Source organism: Pygoscelis adeliae, unplaced genomic scaffold, assembly GCF_000699105.1.
Source record: "Pygoscelis adeliae isolate BGI_AS28 unplaced genomic scaffold, ASM69910v1 Scaffold171, whole genome shotgun sequence".
Taxonomy (NCBI): domain Eukaryota; kingdom Metazoa; phylum Chordata; class Aves; order Sphenisciformes; family Spheniscidae; genus Pygoscelis; species Pygoscelis adeliae.
This window is the reverse complement of record NW_008824186.1, coordinates 6,915,155-6,935,096: the sequence shown is the minus strand read 5'-3', so window position 1 is coordinate 6,935,096 and position 19,942 is coordinate 6,915,155. Positions and strand designations below refer to the sequence as shown.

The 19,942-nt window shown below is 40.0% G+C and overlaps 1 protein-coding gene across 1 annotated transcript in view; it reads left to right on the top strand.

The window, feature by feature from the left end:
• The window catches only part of NAV2 (neuron navigator 2), a 242,657-nt gene that overhangs the window by 129,855 nt on the left and 92,860 nt on the right, over positions 1–19,942 (top strand). The window contains 3 exon segments of the mRNA XM_009334531.1: positions 2,498–2,606; positions 4,539–4,928; positions 19,112–19,234. Coding sequence (XP_009332806.1) covers positions 2,498–2,606; positions 4,539–4,928; positions 19,112–19,234 — 622 coding nt within the window.

The window sequence follows — 19,942 nt, the reverse complement described above, 5'->3', positions numbered from 1 at the left end:
ATCTCTGTGTATGATGTATATATAGGTGGATTGAATATTTAAAAGGCACATAAATGGCGCAAAGGATGAAGTCCTTGAGAACATTTTTGGGTTCTTACTTGAATATGAGAGCTAGTTTAAAGTAAGAAACACAGAATGTCCAGCTGCTTAAACTTTTTCAGTATTACCTCTTAATCATCATATTGCCTAGCCTAGATGTATTTCAGCCTCTAAACTGAGAAGTATTTATAGATCACAAAAGGTCTTTAGTCTTTAATGACAGGTGTTATGTAAATACAAACTATTATCAAGTAGAATATGTAAGTTTTGGGATCCAGAAATGGCAGAGAGCTGACAACCTCCAACAACGGCGATGCAAAACCCAGCTGTGTGCAGCCAAACCCCACAGACGGCAGCAGTCCATAAAGGGATCTTAGGGGAAAAGGAGCAAACAAAACAAAACGGTCCCTCAACCCAAATAAATTAGAAGAAATAAGGGACAGATTTCTTCTCTCCCTACGTAGCAGCTATTGATGCTTTTAATTTAAAAGCACATATAAAACAAAAGAGAGCATAGGTAGGGAAAACTGGAAGCTGAATAGTTTAATGGTACTGCCTGTTCATTAAGAGCTAAGTGATTTAATAATTATGTCCTAGTGGCACTAGCCAATGTCTGTCTTTTAAGTACACTTATAATTTAAGCAACTGAATGTCATTTGAGTAAAAAATTGGTATCAATTTAGGCGTAAGAGTGATCTCAATGGAAATTGGTTTAATTTGTCTCGTGTATGTTCTCTTAAGAAGTTATCTAACGTTTGCCTTCATATCTATGAGAGAAATGACCTGTGAAAGAGCACTGTGACCTTTGTTAGGCTAAAGGCCTATAAATATTTTATGTTCTTTACTGCAAAAATTTGTAGATCCACGAGCGTAGAAAATGTTTTCTATCCCAGAGACCCATTGGCTCAAGGAATCGGTCTTGTTAGGCGGCTCTTTCCAGTCCAGCCAGATCAGAATTGTTTGACCATTTGGCCTAAGTGAATTGTGTCTCACGGAGATTATTTCCCAGGGAGTAGAGACCCATTAATAAAAAATTGCTAACGTGGACGCTACCTGAGCCATTGTTGTTTGTCTCAGAAAGGCTAATGATTGTAAGAGCTTTAAAATCTATCTTTCCCTCCCTAGATAGTTCCCCGTAGTCGGGGCTCCAGCACTTTGGTGAGTAGTTTGCGCTACTGCTGCTTTGCAGGCAAGAGTATGTGACTTGGGTTTTTTGTGCCACCAATCTAGCATCTCTCAGAAACATGAAGTTTAAAGCAAAGAATGTGGAAAGTTCCAACAACAGAAAATTTATGGCTCATTTATCTGTTCCTTAACACTTCTGATTTATGTAATGCATAGATAACCATCCAAACTAGCAATTGCATGGACGACCAGTATCCTGGCAGCTTAAGAATGCATCACTTGTGTAGAGAAGGCGGATACAAAATTTGGAGAGTTTTAAATATGCTGTAGTATTTTCTTTAGTCATGAGTTGTAAACCCGCTAGAATGAAATCATTTCCTTCTGTGCCCAACAGAAGTTTTTGTGATGTCTTTTTGGATGTTTTCTGTTTCAGCATTCAGCTTACAAAGAATATGTTGGCACTACTAGAAATTCACTTCTCTTCAACCTCTTAGAAGGTTTAACTGTATAAAGCTCAGCTGAGTTAGCAACGAAAGCATTTCTTAATTGACAGCTGAGAGCAAGTAAATAAATTTTGCTGAGGCACTAATTAAATTATTAATTTTATAAAAATAAATTATGCTGAGGCACTAGGAGGACTTTTTTAATGTATATAAACTCTACTTTGAGAGTTAAAGAACAGGACATAAACATGTTTTAGAACAGAGTATTTAAAGAACAGGATTTCTAAATGCCAGGGAAAGTAAAAGTCACCCCCAAACTTCGTGTCATGTAGCACATTTAAGTAATGATAACTGTGTTGTGCTGTGGACAAGCAAAAACTTTTGCTGTATTACCTAAAACGTCACTCAGCACGGAGCACCCAGTCAACACGATTTACTTTATTGGAAAGCTGCTGTTGTAGAATGAGATCTATTTAAAATGGGAAAGAGAAGGTCTAGTGAAAATACAGCATTGGAGAAATTGGCTGTATCGGATTGATGTTAATTGTGTCATTACATGAGATGGAAAGGGTCGTATTGATGGAGTATATCTTCTAATGAGGTTGAAGGTTAACCAGAATTTAAATTGGGTCATACAGGGAAACGACAATACAGAAACATGTGGTGCAAAGGCAGCCTGTGAAATAAAGTTAACAGCACAGAGCTTATTCTCAGTCCGGCTGCGGCAGGTGCCTGCCGTAGGGGAATGGTATGTGCATCGTAATCGGTTTAGAGTGTTAAATAACAGAAAGTCAGAAAAAATGCGGTTGAGACAGATTCAGGCAGAGGTAACGGCTCAGTTCTGTGCTGTTTCCTGCCTTATCCTTTCTAAGGGTTTATTTTCCCTGTAGGAGAGGATCCAGAAACTCGGCGATTGCGAACTGTGAAAAACATTGCCGATCTTCGACAGAACTTAGAGGAAACGATGTCCAGTTTACGGGGAACCCAGGTCACTCACAGGTAATGGCATGACTTCGTTTGTAAGAAAATGGAAATCATTGTGCTCTTACTTTACACCTCTTAGATCTGGCTGGGTTGCATCCTTGAAAAATGATTAACACTGACAGTTGAAGATCCTGATCTTGTACTTTCTGTCTTTAAAGCACAGATTCTGAACTATGTTCAGTGTTTATTGAGATGTACGATGAGTAATTGGTGGTGGCGGGTTGTATATAGAATCAAAGGTGGAGAATAATTAGTGCTTGTTAAATGTGTTAGGTGATGTTTGAATATAGGTTACAGTTTAAAAGGTTTCTTAAATGTTACTCTTGAACAACTTCAGTGCATTACACCCCTCTCCCCGTATGTGTAATATTTTGTTTAAATAAGCAGGTGAACTGTGCTTGACCCACTCGATAAAGTGCATAACTGGAATTCCTAACCAATCTTTGGACAAACAAATTTTTCTAATATTATTAGTCATCCATGTGTATAACTGCTTTTTCTTTGTAAAGCAGCGTTTATAAATCTTCAGCAATATTTAAAATATGCTCTAAATAAACAAAGACTGTTACTACATTTAAACACTCTGTGACTCAGATCTTTTCAGTATTGAATGGGAGGTTTGGGAGAATAAGCTGTTTGGCCCCTAATGAGGTCAGGGTCCTACTTAGTGCTCAGTGCCTTATGGACTGCAGCCCTAAATGAGTTCATTGCGGGAACACTTTGTGTTTTGGATTTGTAACTAAAACTGAGGCAGAGCTTGCAAAAATGAACTCCCAATGCTATTTTTCTTTTCAGATTTCAATTAATGTAATTACTATAACCGCAGGATACATAGGTTTTTGCAGCATGTACGTAACATCGTATTGCGAATAGTACAATGCTGCTTATTTTAACAAATATCCACAATAAAAAAAGAAATAACACTATGTTAGTTGAGCAGGAAAGGAAGATGGGAGTTCATGTGGGTAAAAGAAGTCGCAGCTATGGATTAGCTGCAATGAAGCTGCAAGCGTTCAGAGTGTAGTCTTGCAATCTGTATACATCACCTGAAATCTCATGGTGTAGCAGTCCCATTTTTAAGGTTCCATATAGCAGTCTACATTTAATCAAACGCATTGATTTTTTTTTAAGCACATTGGAAACTACTTTTGACACCAATGTCACTACCGAGATAAGTGGTCACAGCATCCTCAGACCATACTAGCATTACTGTCAGAAGGGATGCAATGTATTCGCACACTCAGACACGGGGAACGGAAGATTTATTATAGCTGACGCTTGTCAAAAACTGTATTTACAGGCTGTGACCTAAAATGCTTTTGTAACCAGAGCTCTGTATAAATATCATCAATATTTTGAAAAATATATTCAGTTCATGAATATATAAAACAGATTTTGAAAAATGTTTGTTTTGCCTTTCTTCTTATTTTTTCATTTAATCTTTTCCTCAGTGTAGAAATAGCTACCATCTTGGTGCTGGACATGTCTCCAGAGTATTAGGACTTTTGAGAATGCAGCCAAAAAAAGAAAATGTCAGAAAATATCAGAAAAATAGTACTTCAGTTGGTTTTCCTTTAGTCAGCTTAATATCCTACTCCCTTGCCTAGAGTGGCAAAACCATGGTATAATAGAGTTATATATGATTGAAGATGAAAAAGTTGTGCTTTGGTACAGTGGATAATCCCTTAAAAAGTTCCTGCTTAAGTCTTCTCACATATATGTTGAACACTTGGTGGCCTGGGTGCAAGAGCATCATTGTTAAAGAACACTGTCGGAGGAATGGGTCTAACTCTTTCAAGGCGTTGTAGCAGGTAAATTCTGTTAATGCTGTTACTTACAATCTGTAACTTGGTGAGTGTTCAGGGTGTAGGGTCTCGCAATCACCTGAAATCTCACGGTGCTCTGTACAGCAGGCCGCATTTAATCGAATGCTTTTATTTTTTTAAGCACATTGGAAACTACGTTTGACACCAACGTCACTACCGAGATAAGTGGCCGCAGCATCCTCAGCTTGACGGGACGACCGACCCCCTTATCGTGGAGACTGGGGCAGTCCAGCCCCCGCCTGCAGGCAGGCGACGCTCCGTCAATGGGGAATGGGTATCCCCCGCGAGGGAACGCCAGCCGCTTCATCAACACGGAGTCGGGACGTTACATGTATTCGGCACCTTTGCGGAGGCAGCTAGCGTCTCGCGGTAGCAGTGTTTGCCACGTCGACATCTCGGACAAGGGAAGTGATGAAATCGATCTGGAAGGCATCACCATGGATGCCACCGGCTATATGAGCGATGGGGATGTGCTGGGCAAGAATATCAGAGCTGATGACATCACGAGTGGGTAAGTGCCTTCACTTCTCTTCTTAAATACTGTGCTTTATGTGATTCTTGCATTGTGTTTAATGATGCTGTATTCCAATGATTATTTGGAGAAAGAAAAAAAAAATCCCAAAGATATTCTACTAGTTTTAATAAGCATTTGGAGGGACAGCTCATTATCACAGTTAATTTAATCAGTGGGATTTAAGCACTTAATTTTTAAGTGCATGTTAAGAAAATACTCCTATATATGAACATAATTGTCTATATATGTCTCATAATTGTCTTGTACACGATTCATTGTTTTCCTGAGTCAAGGTTTATTGTGGTCAATCAAACACATGCTGCAACATTCATTTATTCCCACAAGATGGAGAGAGTGAGGCATTTTCTGTACTTCTACTGAACCTTTTTGCTGTCTGAACTTTCAGGGGACAGTTCACTGGAAGGAAATGAGTTTACATCTCTGTGTAGGGTAAAATAGTTATACACACAAAATGAAGTCTGAAGAACAAGTTAGTGTGCAGAAATATAAACTGATAGACAATTATTAACAAGGTTTTACATCAACATTTTACCTCTGCCTTGACTGGAAAAAGCATTTGTTCTTTGCTCCAAAGTCAGTATTCCATTCAATATGTCCGTTTTCAATTCCTTCTAGAAAGTACAGTCATTTTTTCTCAGCTCAAGTACATCAGCATTAGATTGATGTTAAAACTGATCTTTGAGATGTAAATGGCGTATTTATTTTTGGGGCAGCCTTTTCCCTGTCTGGCCATCTTACATCCTTCGCTTTTCTGTAAATTTTTTATAAGTGACATAGAAAATAGCATTAGAATCATAGAATCATAGAATCATTAAGGTTGGAAGAGACCTCCAAGATCATCGAGTCCAACCGTCAACCCAACACCACCATGCCCACTAAACCATGTCCCTAAGCGCCTCATCTCCCCGTCTTTTAAATACCTCCAGGGATGGTGACTCAAATAAGACTCATTGTCTTATTTGGAAGATTTGGTGTCTCTTACTGAAACAGAAAGCTGGAATCCAGCTGCTGCTTTGTCACTAACTTAACCAGTTAATTTACACAATCTGGAAACCTCCATTAGTTCTGTCCATTTTGAATATTTGGATGTTTTCACACTGTCTTTTTTGAAACGTCAGACACTTTATTTTTAGTTCTTCGTTAGGGAAGTATATAGTAAAGAAGCTGATGCAAAAACCAGTATAAAATTCTTTTTCAGATAAAGCACCAGTAGCTGTTGCTGCATTAATAACGCATTGTATCACGAAGCGCCTTGCGTTTTCCTTAAATAAATCAGCTTGTACCTGAGTTTTGCAATGTTTATTGTGGTAACAGTTATTGTTTTTCCTCTGGACTATGACTTTTATTCAGATTCGCGGCTGTAATTTTGGTCTAGAAGTGAGGAAGATAAATTCTGAGTAGCGCCATGGTTTCTATAAAACACCTAGAGTATGAGCGGAGAAGTGTCCCTGACAGAATTGTGTCAGTTCAGGCTTCTGCTGCTCATATCCTAGAGGAGCCCCAGTGTTTGCAGATCTTTACTTAGTGTGTAAAGTTCAGATTCCAGGTTCAGGAAAGGAAAGAATAAACAAGCTGTTGAGTTTATGAATTATATTTTCAGAGAAATCTGTGCCTTCACTCGTCTCTGTGTATCATTTCCTTTTCTGTGTCTATCCGGTCGTCCTGTAGGGTAAAAAATGGAAGCCTCCATAGTCTGAAAATACAAGAGTGGTCTTTAGATTCTGGGTCTAAGGGACTAATCATGTAATAAAATGTTTTTGCCAGTTGATGCCTCTGTCACCAAAGCAGTGAGTTATATACCAAGAGTAATACCAAGAATGATAAATATAACATTTAGCAGAAGAGTCGTATATTCCACAACAACTCCCTCCTAACCTTGAGTGTTAGAACATCTTTAACTGAGTACCTGACTCTTACTTCCCACTAGTTTTAAAAGGATGGCGATAACTTTCAGTTTTTACTCACATAACCAGCCACAGATTGATAAATGGGATCTTAATTTAAAGTTCTTGGGACAGGAAAAGTTATATGTACAAGTGTCTTTTTCTTTTCCACATCTTTTGCCTTTAGCTACAGAAGCCTATTTGGCTAAATAATGTGAGTTGGTTTATCGATTTATATAGCACTGTTGCAGTCATTGACTAAGTTCCAAGGGCAGAATCTGTATTTTAGGTCAATCCATCGTCAGAGAGATCCAGCATCATGTCCAGCTTGTGGGCAGGATTTGGAGGTTGGGCGGTTTGGAGGTCCTCTCGTTGCTGCGCCGGTAGGCATTTGGAGGGAGCGTTCCTGGAAGCAGCCCCACCATGTTGGGGTTACGTAGCCTGTGGAGAGTAATTTTGTGTGTGGATTCCCCGAGAAGGGAGTACTGCAATATTGAATTGCAATAACAGCATTGGATATAATGCCAATATAAATGGAGAGAGGTAAAAAAATGAGGGTCTTACCTTTAGTGAATCTCACTGATACCTAATAATGCTGGATTACCATCTCCGGTATGGACAGACGTTTCGGTAGCCTGTTTCGTAAGTTATCTTCCCCAACGTCGGTTTATTCCCAATAATAAAAAAATAGGATAGCTTTGTGCCTTTGTGGGAGAGGAATAATACACCGCTTAGAAATCGGAGAGGTTGCTTGTAAAGAAAGCATCCATGTGGCTTGCTGCAGAACAAATCTCCGAGATCAGTGTTAGGGCGAACAGGCCCAATATTTCCAGAAGCTCAGTTACAGTATGTGGAAGGCAGCACAAGAGGGCATTTATAGCATGAATAGCTCTTTATTAGCTGGTATGTGTTTCACTTTGTCATTTTTCAGAATTGCTACAATCCTGCAGACTGAAAACCTTGGATCTGTGTTTTCATTGGCAAACTGATAGGGAAGGAAGCCAAAATATTTGTTACAGCCAAAATAAATCCAATAGCCAAGATAAACTATTTTAGCCCTGTGATCCCAATGCTTTCTCTGAAATGTACTGGGTCATGGGAAGTTTCGTTTGGCCTCCTTTAGTAAGTCTGCTCAAGCAGAGCTCTGGCAGACACCAGGATTGCTTTCATAGGGTTAGAAGGAGTATCTTTTCCAAATGGGCAGAAAATATGTCTTAAACTAAGAAAGTCTCCAGAGGATGGATCAAAGGTAAGAAGTTGTCTTATTCTGGGAGCTAAAACATCAACTGAACGACAGGGCAACAGGACTAGGATTTGTGTGAGGTGGGGAGTAAGCACCCAACCCACCTCCTTCGGCGGCTGGCTGAGCTCGAGGCTTCAGAGCCTCATCAGAAAGTGGCACTTCAGAGCCCAGAATTGTCTCACCTATCCACCCCAAAGGTTGTCCCAGGTGGGGACATTAACTCTCATGGCTTTTTTGGGTTTGTTCGGAAGGTTTTGTCTGCTTTAGTCTCCCTCTAGCTACTAACATACACATTCCTACCTCTTTTTGTCCTTCCCCTCCTGCCCCCAGTTCTCTCTAATGAGATGTAGAGTTAATTTCCTTTTTATCTGTCCTTGGAATGGAGCGCCAGAGCTGTTGGTCAGAAAGGCCTTTTAAAAGTCTTTTCTTTTAATTTAATTAATCCTCTGCCTGTTTTCATTACCCTAGTGTGCAGCTTTCTATGCAGAATTAACAGCGTGGATATACTGATCAGTGCTGGTCACAAATTTTCTCAGGAAAATTGCTTTGGGTCCGCAAATGCAGCTTGGCAAAACAATTTTTTTGCGGAAGCATGGCTGTTCCAGCTATGTTCCAACAAAATGTAGATTTGATGATTTGACAGCTCAGCCGCCCTAGAGCCTGTACTTCGAGGCAGGGCAGATGTGAGCGGCCCCGTGTGTGGACCATGGGTCTGCTGCATGCCAGGCTGGGCTTTGGGGCATGCCCAGCTCACTCTTTTGAGTGTATCTCGTTACGAAACGTTACCTAGTGACGCTGTCATACCTCACGTAGCCAGCCTAGCAGCGAACTGCTCCCTCAGCTATTAGATGAGGACAGAAGGGCTCAGCCTGCCTACGATGCTCAGAGGCCCTGTGCTAAAATTCTCCTTGCAGCAACCTCCCATGGGTGCAGCAGCTGTTGGGGGTGAGTATGGAGGGGTGAGACTTTTTACCGTTTTATTAAACTCCCCATTTATTTGATGCTTTGGGACCGATACCTTCCCATTCCAGATCTCTATTTCCGCAACCTCTTAATGTGTTTGTGTGCACAATGCTCATGGGATTACGATTCCTTCTTGTTTATTCAAGCCTTTATGCCCCCCGGGGATCTTTGTACAAGCACTACAAGCAGCTGAATTGGGAACATGGATGAAAGGATGCTAAAAGGGAGAGCAGGCCACTCTGGGCTGGGGAATCAGGCTTTAACCCCTGCTTCTGCTCAGGTCAATCAAACCCACACAAAAGCATTGTGCCCTAGGTAGAAATCATCTTTGTGGTGCAGAGTCCTGTCTACCCTTGAGTAACATGGACCAAAGCCATCATTGAAATAGAGTCCTGTTGTAGGCTGAAATTTAGGAGTTATACCTATTAGGAGGCAAAGAAGAGTTTGATATGAAAAGCTGAAATTAGGGACTGATTTCATTGAATGTTGAAGTGTAATTGGTATTTGTAGGATTCTTGCGGCTCGGTTGCTTGATTTTGTTCTATTTATCAGGCAGACAGTGACACATCTTTTTCAGATGTGATCAGGCGTAACAGACCTTCACTTGGGCTAAGGTTTTAGAGAAAGAAAAGGAGGACTATGCAGTTTGCTGCTAATGAGAACTTGTTCTTGGTAACAGTAGTTAAGAGAAACCATTTCCTTCTAAGCTGTCTGTAACAGGAATGGTTGCTGCTCCAGGTAGCGCGTGGCTAGCTAGAAATCCAGAGTGGCTGAGCTAATCATGGTCTGAATGAGAACCTGTTCACCCAGTGCTAGCTACAGTCTTTTCTGACCTATTTTTTGCCATGGTGATTACCACTGTGTTTTTTCTGTACACTTGGAGTTACAGTGGGTTAGTCATTTTACTGGACATTAGTCTTTAAATGGTATCATTTTAGTGATAAGATTTCATCTAAATACAGTGGATGGGTAAAACTGCATTCCTTATATGGCTGTAACACTTCAACATGACTGAGAATCATTAGGAGGTTTATTTTATTTTTCTTCTCTGTTTGAGCAGAGTGTTTATCTGAACTGCCTTCTGTCTTGCTAGGACTGGCTTCTTACATTTTGATCTTTTCAACATTGCAGAATAGTAGCTATATATGGTAAATAGATAATTAACACAAATAATGAAGGGGTCAGGCAAGCAAACTCAAAATTTTGACTTTTATTAAAAGGTATTAGGAAACCTTGACTTCTGACTTCTTAGTAAACTATGTTGAAACTGGTTCAGAACTAGCTTTTGGATTTGAAGTCATAGATGTCCTGGTGCTGTGAGAATGAAAAGAAAAAATTATGGCAGTGTTTAAATCAAAATAATATTCTTATTCCAAGAACTGTACTTAAAGATCTTTACAGGAGACATGACTAGAATATTACATAAGCATTTTCAGTATTACTAATGTTGTATATTATTTTAAATGTTCTTAAATATTGCGCTCAGTTCAGGAATAGTTCTGGTGTCAGCTTCATCAATAAAACAGTGTTTGATCGTTTATCACAAATGATATCTCGGATAACGTGCCCTCATAGAACTTTTCTTGCAGTGTAGGATTCAGCATAGGAAGACATCATAGGCCTATGAGTCATAACCTTAGAGATCAGCTGGAATCAAGCTTCTTATTCAGTATACTGCTAAAAAGGGCCACGTTAGGTCACATGTAGTGTTTGCCAGTAAAACGAACTCACAAGTTGTGGTGTGTTGTATTTTTTGCTTACTTGTACATACTGTCCTATTGTCACTGACTACCAAAATACTGTTTAATAGCCATTATCCCACTCTGGGCTTGTTTCTGTGATAAACACCTCAGCAGTGTTTGAACTGCTGCTTCAGTGCCAACAGGTTTTTTAAGTTGAGCAAAAGAACAGTTTCTAGAGGACAAAATACAGTCCCACTCTGGGGCTAGCCAGTAGAGGGAGATGCAGTCATACACACTTTGTCGATGTGGATCATCTGCGGGAAAGGAGTGGGCATGAGGGAGTCGAGAGTCGCTGTGGAATAACTCTTCCTCCGCTGCTGACCCCGCTGAGAACCTGTGGAGAAGCAGCACTCCCTTGTTACTTCTCTTTGGTCACACGTCGTCCCTCTCCCTAACAAAATTAAAGAGGACAACGCAAAATGGATCGCTTGTTCTATAGCTTATTTCTATGATATTCATTGAAATAGATTCTGAGAAAGGATTTAGGCATTTAAATCAAAATTGGCATATGCAAAACCCTGTTGAACAGCTGCCTGATTCTGGTGGATCTTCAGCTTGCTCCAGGCTGACAGCCTGTGCTTGGTAGGTGTGATTGTTGTCCTCTCTAAGTAATGAGTTTCCACTCATGTTTCACTGGGGTCCAGAGTGGCATTTGCACACCTGAAAGGATTGATCTCTTGGGTGTTTTCCAGTCTTGTCTACCTCATTTTGTCAGGTTACCATCTCTGGTCACCTCTCCCAGGATGGGTCGTTCATTTTATGTTAGCGAATGACTGGGTAAATTTCAGAAACAATCTGGGAATTGGAACCCCAGGGCTTAGTCCTTCCTCCTTCCAAATGCCGTAATGGCTGTGCTGTGATTTACTCTCCTTCGTATGGGTGGACCTTCCAGCATAGTGACCCATTTGGGTCTCACTGCCCACTGGCCCAGCTCCAGTAAGGTGGAGGATGGCTGATGCCTTTTTCCATCCTCTGGAGAGCATTTCGTCTGGCATTAGTGTTAGGTTAGTCCAGTTGTCAGATGTCAGATGAATTCTTCTGTGAGATGAGTATGTGGATTTTAATCCCCTCAGAACAGAGAAGGGAGCAATTTTTTTTTAGTTACCCTTTTGTGCTGCTCACCTTTAATCTGGGTATGCTGGACATAGATTTGGGCTGAAGAGGCTTTGCCGTAGACCCCAGACTTAACATCTTGCTATGGCCTGACTCCTGCATACAGGCAACGCTCGCAGCTCTGAGCCAAGGCCTCTAAGTCACACAATTTGGGATAAACTTGGTCTCACTGGATTGAACTAAACCTACTCAGAATTAAAGATACAGTTTGGGAAAAATGTGGGAAATGGCAATAAATATAGTTAAGTAAGATTGCATCTTAAAAATAATTAAGCTTTTACTGGTCATTTGGTTACAAGGGGAAAAATTCTTCTAATCCTAATGAAGTCCTAATGCTTTAATGAAGCCCTCGCGTCTCCTAGCAAAGTCATTGAAGAGTCACTGCCCAAACTCCTCTGTGAAGTCTGGGGAGGATCTGTCCTAGTCTCTTCCCGTGAGTTTTCTCGGGTCTTGCTATCTTCTTGTACATACATTAATCACCTGGCTCCTTTGAAGCCTGCTTTGGGGGCTGTTAATAGTTAATATTGGCATTTGAAGTCTCGTTGCCATAGCCAGAGTTCTCCTTCAAGATAACAGTGCTCCATTCATTTCTGAAGGACCATTCAACTCCAACATAGATGAAGAGGAATCAGTAAATCTTTAACCTGTCCTTTCTTCTCATAAACAGCCTAAAGAAAGGTAATATAAAAATATCAATATAATCTTATTCTACTAACTCTAGCTTTTGAAAGTCCAGTTACCTTAAATGGATGCTTTTCAGTGCCTAATCCATGTCATCGTCTTGGATGGGCTGACTAGATTTGTCAAAGAGTTTTAAAAATGTCGGTGGAGCAAGCCTCTTCCTTGAGAGGAAGGTGAATTTAGGCTTAAGGTGCATTTGGCAGACAGGTTGAGTGAGTGTCGGAAAGAGGATCGTGTGCTAGGAGAGTCTCCTTTGAAACAGGAATGGATGTGGTGATGTGAGAGATGCTTTCTTTCAGTCTAATATTCTCCTTACATACTGACAGTTTCTCTTAAACTACATCTATGCAAGACTGCTAATTCCACAGGAAACCGGTTTCTTCAGAAGCTCGATAAGAAGCCGTTGTCCCGGAGGGAAAGGATGTGGGGGCATGTGTGAGATTTGACCCATAGTGGCAGTAGCCACCCAAGGAGGCAAGCAGCCTCCCTTACAGGCTATACTGTCCTTGGAATTCCTTCCCTTAGCAAATGCAAGTTTTACAGTAACAAGCCTGCAGACTTCTTGAAAGGGTGACCCAGCTGAGAAGACATGTAGAAATAAATTTAGCCCTGGGCAGCAGTGCCCAAAAATTGTTATCTGATGGCTGCTGAATGACTTATGTGCCAGGCAGTCTTAATACATCTCCAAATAGAAAAGTACTGGTTTCACAGAAGCCACTTCTTTCTGTAGATTTCTTCTTTTTTTCCCAGAAAAAGGTCTGAGGATTAAGTAGTTAACGGGGGTGAAGTTGGTTTGCTTCTAGACTGGTTTGGACAGTGTGAATAAGCAGCTACCGTTCATGTTATTAGTGATTTACAGGTGAGAGGTTTATCGAATTAAACTATGCAACTAAAATATATTTATTAAGTTTTGCATAATCTCATTTTTCCTATCTCACCCGCTAGTGGAACAGGTATCTCCTTCCCAGCAGTGATTAGGATTTTTGAGACTGCAAGTCATGTGTTGTTTTTTCTGGGTTTACTCCATGTTTGGGTTTGAGCATCTTCAAAACAATTCATAGTTCATTCATGAGTTTGTTAATTGCAAATACTTACTGATTATTAGTAAGTCTATTAATTTATAAATTACAGACTGCCTTAAATATAAAATTAAATTTTAAATGAAATGAGCAATAGGTTTGGGCTTCTGTGAACCTGAAAGGTAATATTTGGTCTAATGTTAGGGATTTGGGCATTGTATTAGCAGTCCCAACCTGAAAGCTCAGGGCCTAATCCTGTTCCTGAATGCCTTTGTTGAAATTCACATGGATCAAAGAATGGAATTTAAACCAGCCACAGGCTTGTCGACAGGGTATATGTTCAACCCTTTGGTTAGATCAAGTAGTGTGCCGATGTGGTGGGCATTGTAACGGAGAGTGGTCAGACAAGAATAATGGATGGAAGGACTTGGGGGGGAAACGTGGGGAGAGATCATATGGTCTAATTCCAATGTCATGACGGAAAATGCAGACCAAATTCATACTAACCTAAGAAGTTTGGGGTTGTTGTCATCCTGCTGTTAGGCTAACATTTCTTTTAAGTCAGATATAGAACAAATTCCTGGTTGCAATAACAGGATCGTTTTGATCACGTTTATCATATTTCAGAAACAGCAGTGGAGCATTTTCTGCTCTTGGTGGTTTTTAGCGACTGGCAAAGTGAGACTCCTTCTTTGATACTCAAAGCTTGTTAAGTCTCTTGGTCTCGTTTAACTGACTGTAATGACGAGGGACGAAGCCTCATGAAAATAAACATTTAAAGGAAAACATTAAGGATAACAGTGTAATTGCTGCGGCTAAAGAGAACACTTCTGAGTGTCAAAGTGGATGTTGACACATGGAATAATCCAAAAGCTGTAATTCCTACAAGCTTTTTGTTTCTTCAAGTTTCAAGCACTTGGGTTGCTGGGCAGGTCTTCTGCCAGGAGGCACCTGGGCAGCTATTTCCAAACTAACCTTGAATCAAAAGCACCAAGAGGAAGGCAGGAGCACCTGGGCTGCCAGAGTCAGCTCCAGTTTTGGGGCACGTTGCTGCTCTCCTGCTTGTGGGTTTGGGATTACGGAGCCGTGTAATGCTGAGCAGGTCAGGGTAGGCTTGCCCGGTCTATTGTGCGCTGCTGACTTACCTGCTGCTCCTTCTCTTCCTAATACTTAAGTAAAGAATGCCTGTCCCTTGGCTATCTATTTTCAAAATTGGAAAATCCATATTAATTCATTAAGGAGTGAAATGAATATATATATATGAAGTGGTAGAGTTGTCAGACCATAAGAGTAGGCGTGCTGTTGGCTGTATACATGGGTAAATAGGGAGTGCAGACAGAAGTCAAGTGACTCAGACTGCTGGATTTTACTGATCCCTGGCATAACCCGTTCCTGTTTCCTCTGCGTGCTTTTCAGGACAGGGAAATAAATCACTTCAGCATCAGAAATACCCTAAAAATATTGCACTTGGAAGGACTTCTTACGGCATTCAAAATTTCAAAGGCACAGAAAGGGTGTATTTGGCTAAAGAAAAGAGAAGTTTAAAGGTCCAGGTTGTCCAGGGAACTCCAAACCAAATTACGTTATGCCTGTAATACAGGGCAGGGAGCCACTTTCTTACAGGAAAAAAGCGTCACCTAGAAAGTGGGCTGTAAGTTCCAGCTGCGTGTTAGAAGTGCATAATGCTGCTTTTGTTTAACCTGAGTCTTTTCATTTTCGAAGAAGTTTGGTTAATTTTGTTTCCTTGCTGATAAAGAGTGAAACTATGGAGATGCGTATTAAGCATTAATTCCTGAAAAGATGAGAAACTTCTTTTAACCAACGTCGTCACCGTCTTGCTGTCCATACATTAAGTAGTATTATATTCAGCTTCATTAAAGGCAGTCATTCCCCATTGGCTGTTGGTACCATCCCTAAAGCATCTGAGCTATTGTATTTTTTGAACATGTAGAATTTACCCATCTGTATAAAAGTCACAGAGTCTGGATAGTACGCTTTTTCCCAGATCATGTATTTAAACTTTTTCTTATTTTGGGGCAGGTAGAAAAGTACTTTGAAGCACTTGTTTTTGCACTGAATGTGCTTGCAGTGTTCTTACGATTCATGAATCTAGCAAGGCATCTAGTACAAATTTGTCATTTTTTTTAATAAGAAAAGTAAAAGAAATTACACCTAATCGATAACTGGCCTAATACAATTGTTTGGACTGCAATGGGTCGTTGTAGAGGAGCGGCTAGTATACTGGCATTCCATATTGGGTAGATGTATGATAGGGCAATAAATTCAGATAGCGTTGAGTACTGTTAGAATATGTGTGCAGGATAACATTTCCTGGTTTTATTCCTCCCTGAGTAAAACCTTATAAGGTTGTCTTTAGAAAAATACACCTTCATTATATCCTCCTTTCTCATAAAGCAAAAATCTGCAGCAATAATAATGTTGTATTCATAAAGGCAAGATGGTTTCTGAGAGCCAAGACAATTTTAAGTTTGAAGGGATGGAGAGGAAGGAAATGAAAGCAACGGCTGGAGGTTTGTGGCACCAGTAACTTTTAATCTCCTCCCTATGAACCAATGGATAGTAGAGAATTTATTTTTTTTCATTTATTTTAAAGTGTATCTGTTGTAAGTGCGTTTTTCTCCACAGAATTGAGAAGCTAGTACTTTTCCTTCTTCTCCCACCTCACTGTTGCATGCAGGACTTCAGGCATCGTTGGTTTTGGCATCTTTTTTGAATTAAACATTCCTGGGTAGAAGACATTGCGTGTAATAAAAATAAGATATAAAGCTTTCAATCTGTGATTACACAAACCTGTTTTCAACACAAAAATCTATCTTGTGTTGTTCTGGCATGTAAGAAACTTGTCCTGTTGGTATAGTGGGTAAAAGTCATCGTCTATGTCTCTGCTTTTTTACAGGGTATTGGTTAGAAAAACTCACGATCTAGTTGTCAAAGATGCCAAAGGCATCCAGCTTATATTGACTTACTTAAGATTTATGGGTGCTTAAAACCAATGAAGATCTAACTGTTGGTTTTCAGTTTGATGCAGCTGCAGAACTATTCTACTCTATCAGCTTGCTGAGCTGCTGAGTAGAGGATGAAACCTGTTGATGCTAGTGAAAAGGCTTTCCATTGATTGCAGCATGGCTAACTCTAGGATAATACATTTAATTTCACATATTCTGAGTAATAAGTGTGGAGAACAACCTATTTCAGCTGTAGTTGATCTTTTTTCTCGAAGGACTAGTCATACACCAGAAATCTGACAGCAAAGCCAAAAGCTGCGTTTTCCAGTATGTGTACAATGGGTATTCATACAGAAACGTATTTCATGTGCAGACAAGTATCTGCAATAAACCAATTAGCGTATGTACATTAGATGTTTTTGCAAAATGCTGTTTGCGTGTTTGTATAACAATATGGTCTTAAGCTCCACTTTTCTTTCCCTTTCTTTTATTTTAGTAGCTTAAGGAAAAAAATATTCTTCCACGATAAAATATGTATAGCTATGTCATACAAAAGTTAGAATGCTAGACCTAAGGCGAATTCCACACGAGTTAACAGTGCAACTGCTCCTCATGCTTTTTACAGTCTTTGTTTATGAGTTTGGAGAATCGTGTCCCCACAGATTTGCTGAACGGAGAATACTCTTGTGTTCTGACTTGATGGGCTTAGCAACCTCCTTGTTAGACTCCCCAGAGAGACTCCTCGGTGGTTCCTGGGAGGGCCCCATACAGATTTATACATCTAACTGAAATGCTGAGCAGCAGATTGTCCAATGCTTCTTGACTCTTTACCATCCCATTTTTATAAATGTAGTAATCGAATTTGGCTTGGGTAAAGTACATCTGTGGCAGTAACATCTTGCCAGCAGAGGCATTGCTGGCTGCAGCCAGGAGCATCTGTCCGTTCTTGCTGTGGATGAGGGTGTCTCGCTGTTAGGGAAAAAGCTCCGTGCCTTGTTAAGCAAGAGGAAGGTGTCCTGTGTATCTGGATATTATTCTGTGGGCTGCTGTCGTTTCGCTAAGAGTGGCTAAAGGATTAAGAGGATACAATCCCATCAGCTCCTAACTTGGTAAGGTATGTTATGTGTCCAGCGGTATGCCGGAGACAGTGGCTGTATTGTTAGAGTTGTTAGAGTTATTTCAGTCTCAGGTGTGTGAAAATCCTTACGGTGTGTTTACACAACTGTCAGTGCTGCTCCTGTAGATGTACTTGGGCTGATGAACTGATTGTGGTAGCACAGAGCTCGCTCCGTGCTAATGTCTTGAGAGGCGAATGGGACTTGCCTTTCCACTTTAAAGCTAGCTCGCATATATCTGTAGTCAGGAATACTTTTAGAAATGAAGCTAAACCAAGAGAAAAATCCTCCTGTTTTATTTTGACACTTTGAACTTGTTTACCTACTACAGTTGTGAAAGGCCACAAAATATTTTAAAACATTATTGAGATACTGATGTAGGGCAGCTCGCTGAGAAGCTACGAAAGAGAAGCCTGGAGTAACTTCTTAGTTTCAGTATTAATATATTAAAATATTTTACTCATAAACTGAACCAAAGTGGTAGGTGGTTGTACAGTTTTTAAAACTTTCTTTTCTTGGTTACCACCACATCCTGAAGTTACATTACGTGATGGTTGTTGCTGTCTGCATCGGTACAGACTTCAGCAAAAATGCTGGATGACGTAGCCTGCATTATTGTGAGGAATTGCTCCTGGTGATCAACAACATCTATCTATCCTTGTCTGCCAAGTGTCATCTCTGTTCACGTTAAGATTCATTTTTCAGTTGTCTAAACTAGAAAGTAAGAAATGTGCTATCTTAGCAATTTGTGAAGTATCATATATACACCTGACCCTTCTTAATATGTAAGAATAGTAACACTTTTTAGATGCAGATGTCTCTAGGTCACAGTTGCAGACACAGTACAATGTAGGAGCCAAAACAAGGTTGAAAAAAACTTTTCATTCATGCTGCAACTTTGATTTCTCACAATAAACCTTGGGCTACTCATTGTTCATGGACCATTGACAAAATCTAGGATGAATTCAATGTGATTTTTGTATGAATTCAATGTGAATTCAATGTGTGATTTTTGCAGTTAACTTGGAAAAGCGTTGATATTTCCATCGTGCTGTTTTAGCCCACACAGAAGAGTTCAGGATGGTATAAACCATGCATTTTTTGGACAGGAAGGGATAATTAATGATAGCATTCAGAAATATTAAATGACTTCCACCTAGGCATCCTTAATGAAAGTTAAGTATTCTTCCTTTGTCACAGTTATGTTGAAATTCAATTCTCATTGATGAGAGAGAGTGCAAGATGTAATAGAGAACAATGAGAGGCAAAAAATAAAATTTTCCTTGCTTCATACATATTCCGAGTAATATCCTTAACTCCAAAGTGGGGAAATTGCAATATACAGTTAAAAACATGCAGAAGATATGAGCTACAGTAATATCTAGAAGATTTATTGTTTTACTAAACGTGACATTTTGTTTTGCTGCTTTAAAGGTATATGACGGATGGTGGTCTGGGCCTCTATACTCGAAGGCTAAACCGGCTGCCTGATGGCATGGCTGCAGTGCGGGAGACGATGCAGCGTAATACTTCACTGGGACTCGGAGATGCTGACAGGTAAGGTCTCATCCAGCAAGTGCTCGCATATAATGGCGCATTTGATTCACGGTGTATCTAATGCATATTGGATCTGTAAGATTAAATAGCTTTGGGAGTTCAGATACTGAATACATGGATATAAGCTTCTCCAGAGTATTTTAGGTTATATGTTCACAGAGGTGTCAGGATAAATGCTGACTTTGTCTTCTGAAATCTCATTTGGGTTTTTGTGGACAGGATGCAACACAAGAAAATGTAAAACTTCTATTTTAATAGTGTTTGAAATAAAAAAAACCTAATTCTCTTCTCATTTCCACTGATTCTTTCAAGTCCAGTGATTCAGTGTGAATGGTCAAGGCCAAAGACCAAGACTTAGGGGACTAAAAATCCATAACTTATGGGAGTGCTATCATAAAGGAAGCCGGGGAGATGGACAGTAATGAGACCTGTATTCTGTTAGAGTTGAGATAAATGGGTTAAATACTTTTGCTTTTAATGGCGTCGGCCTATAGCTCCTTCTTTCCCTTCTAAACCCGAAGCCTGATGAGTGTTACTGTTGATGTAGTAAGTGAACTGTATCCTTTTTCTTCCATGAGGGGCCCCTAAGTATAAAACATGGATTTTGAGTTACAGGTTTGAACCAATTTCTGAACTAAAAGTATTTTCTCTTTTTGTTTTATTATTGATAAGTCTTTCCTGGGACATAATGCAGTTGACTGAGTTTGA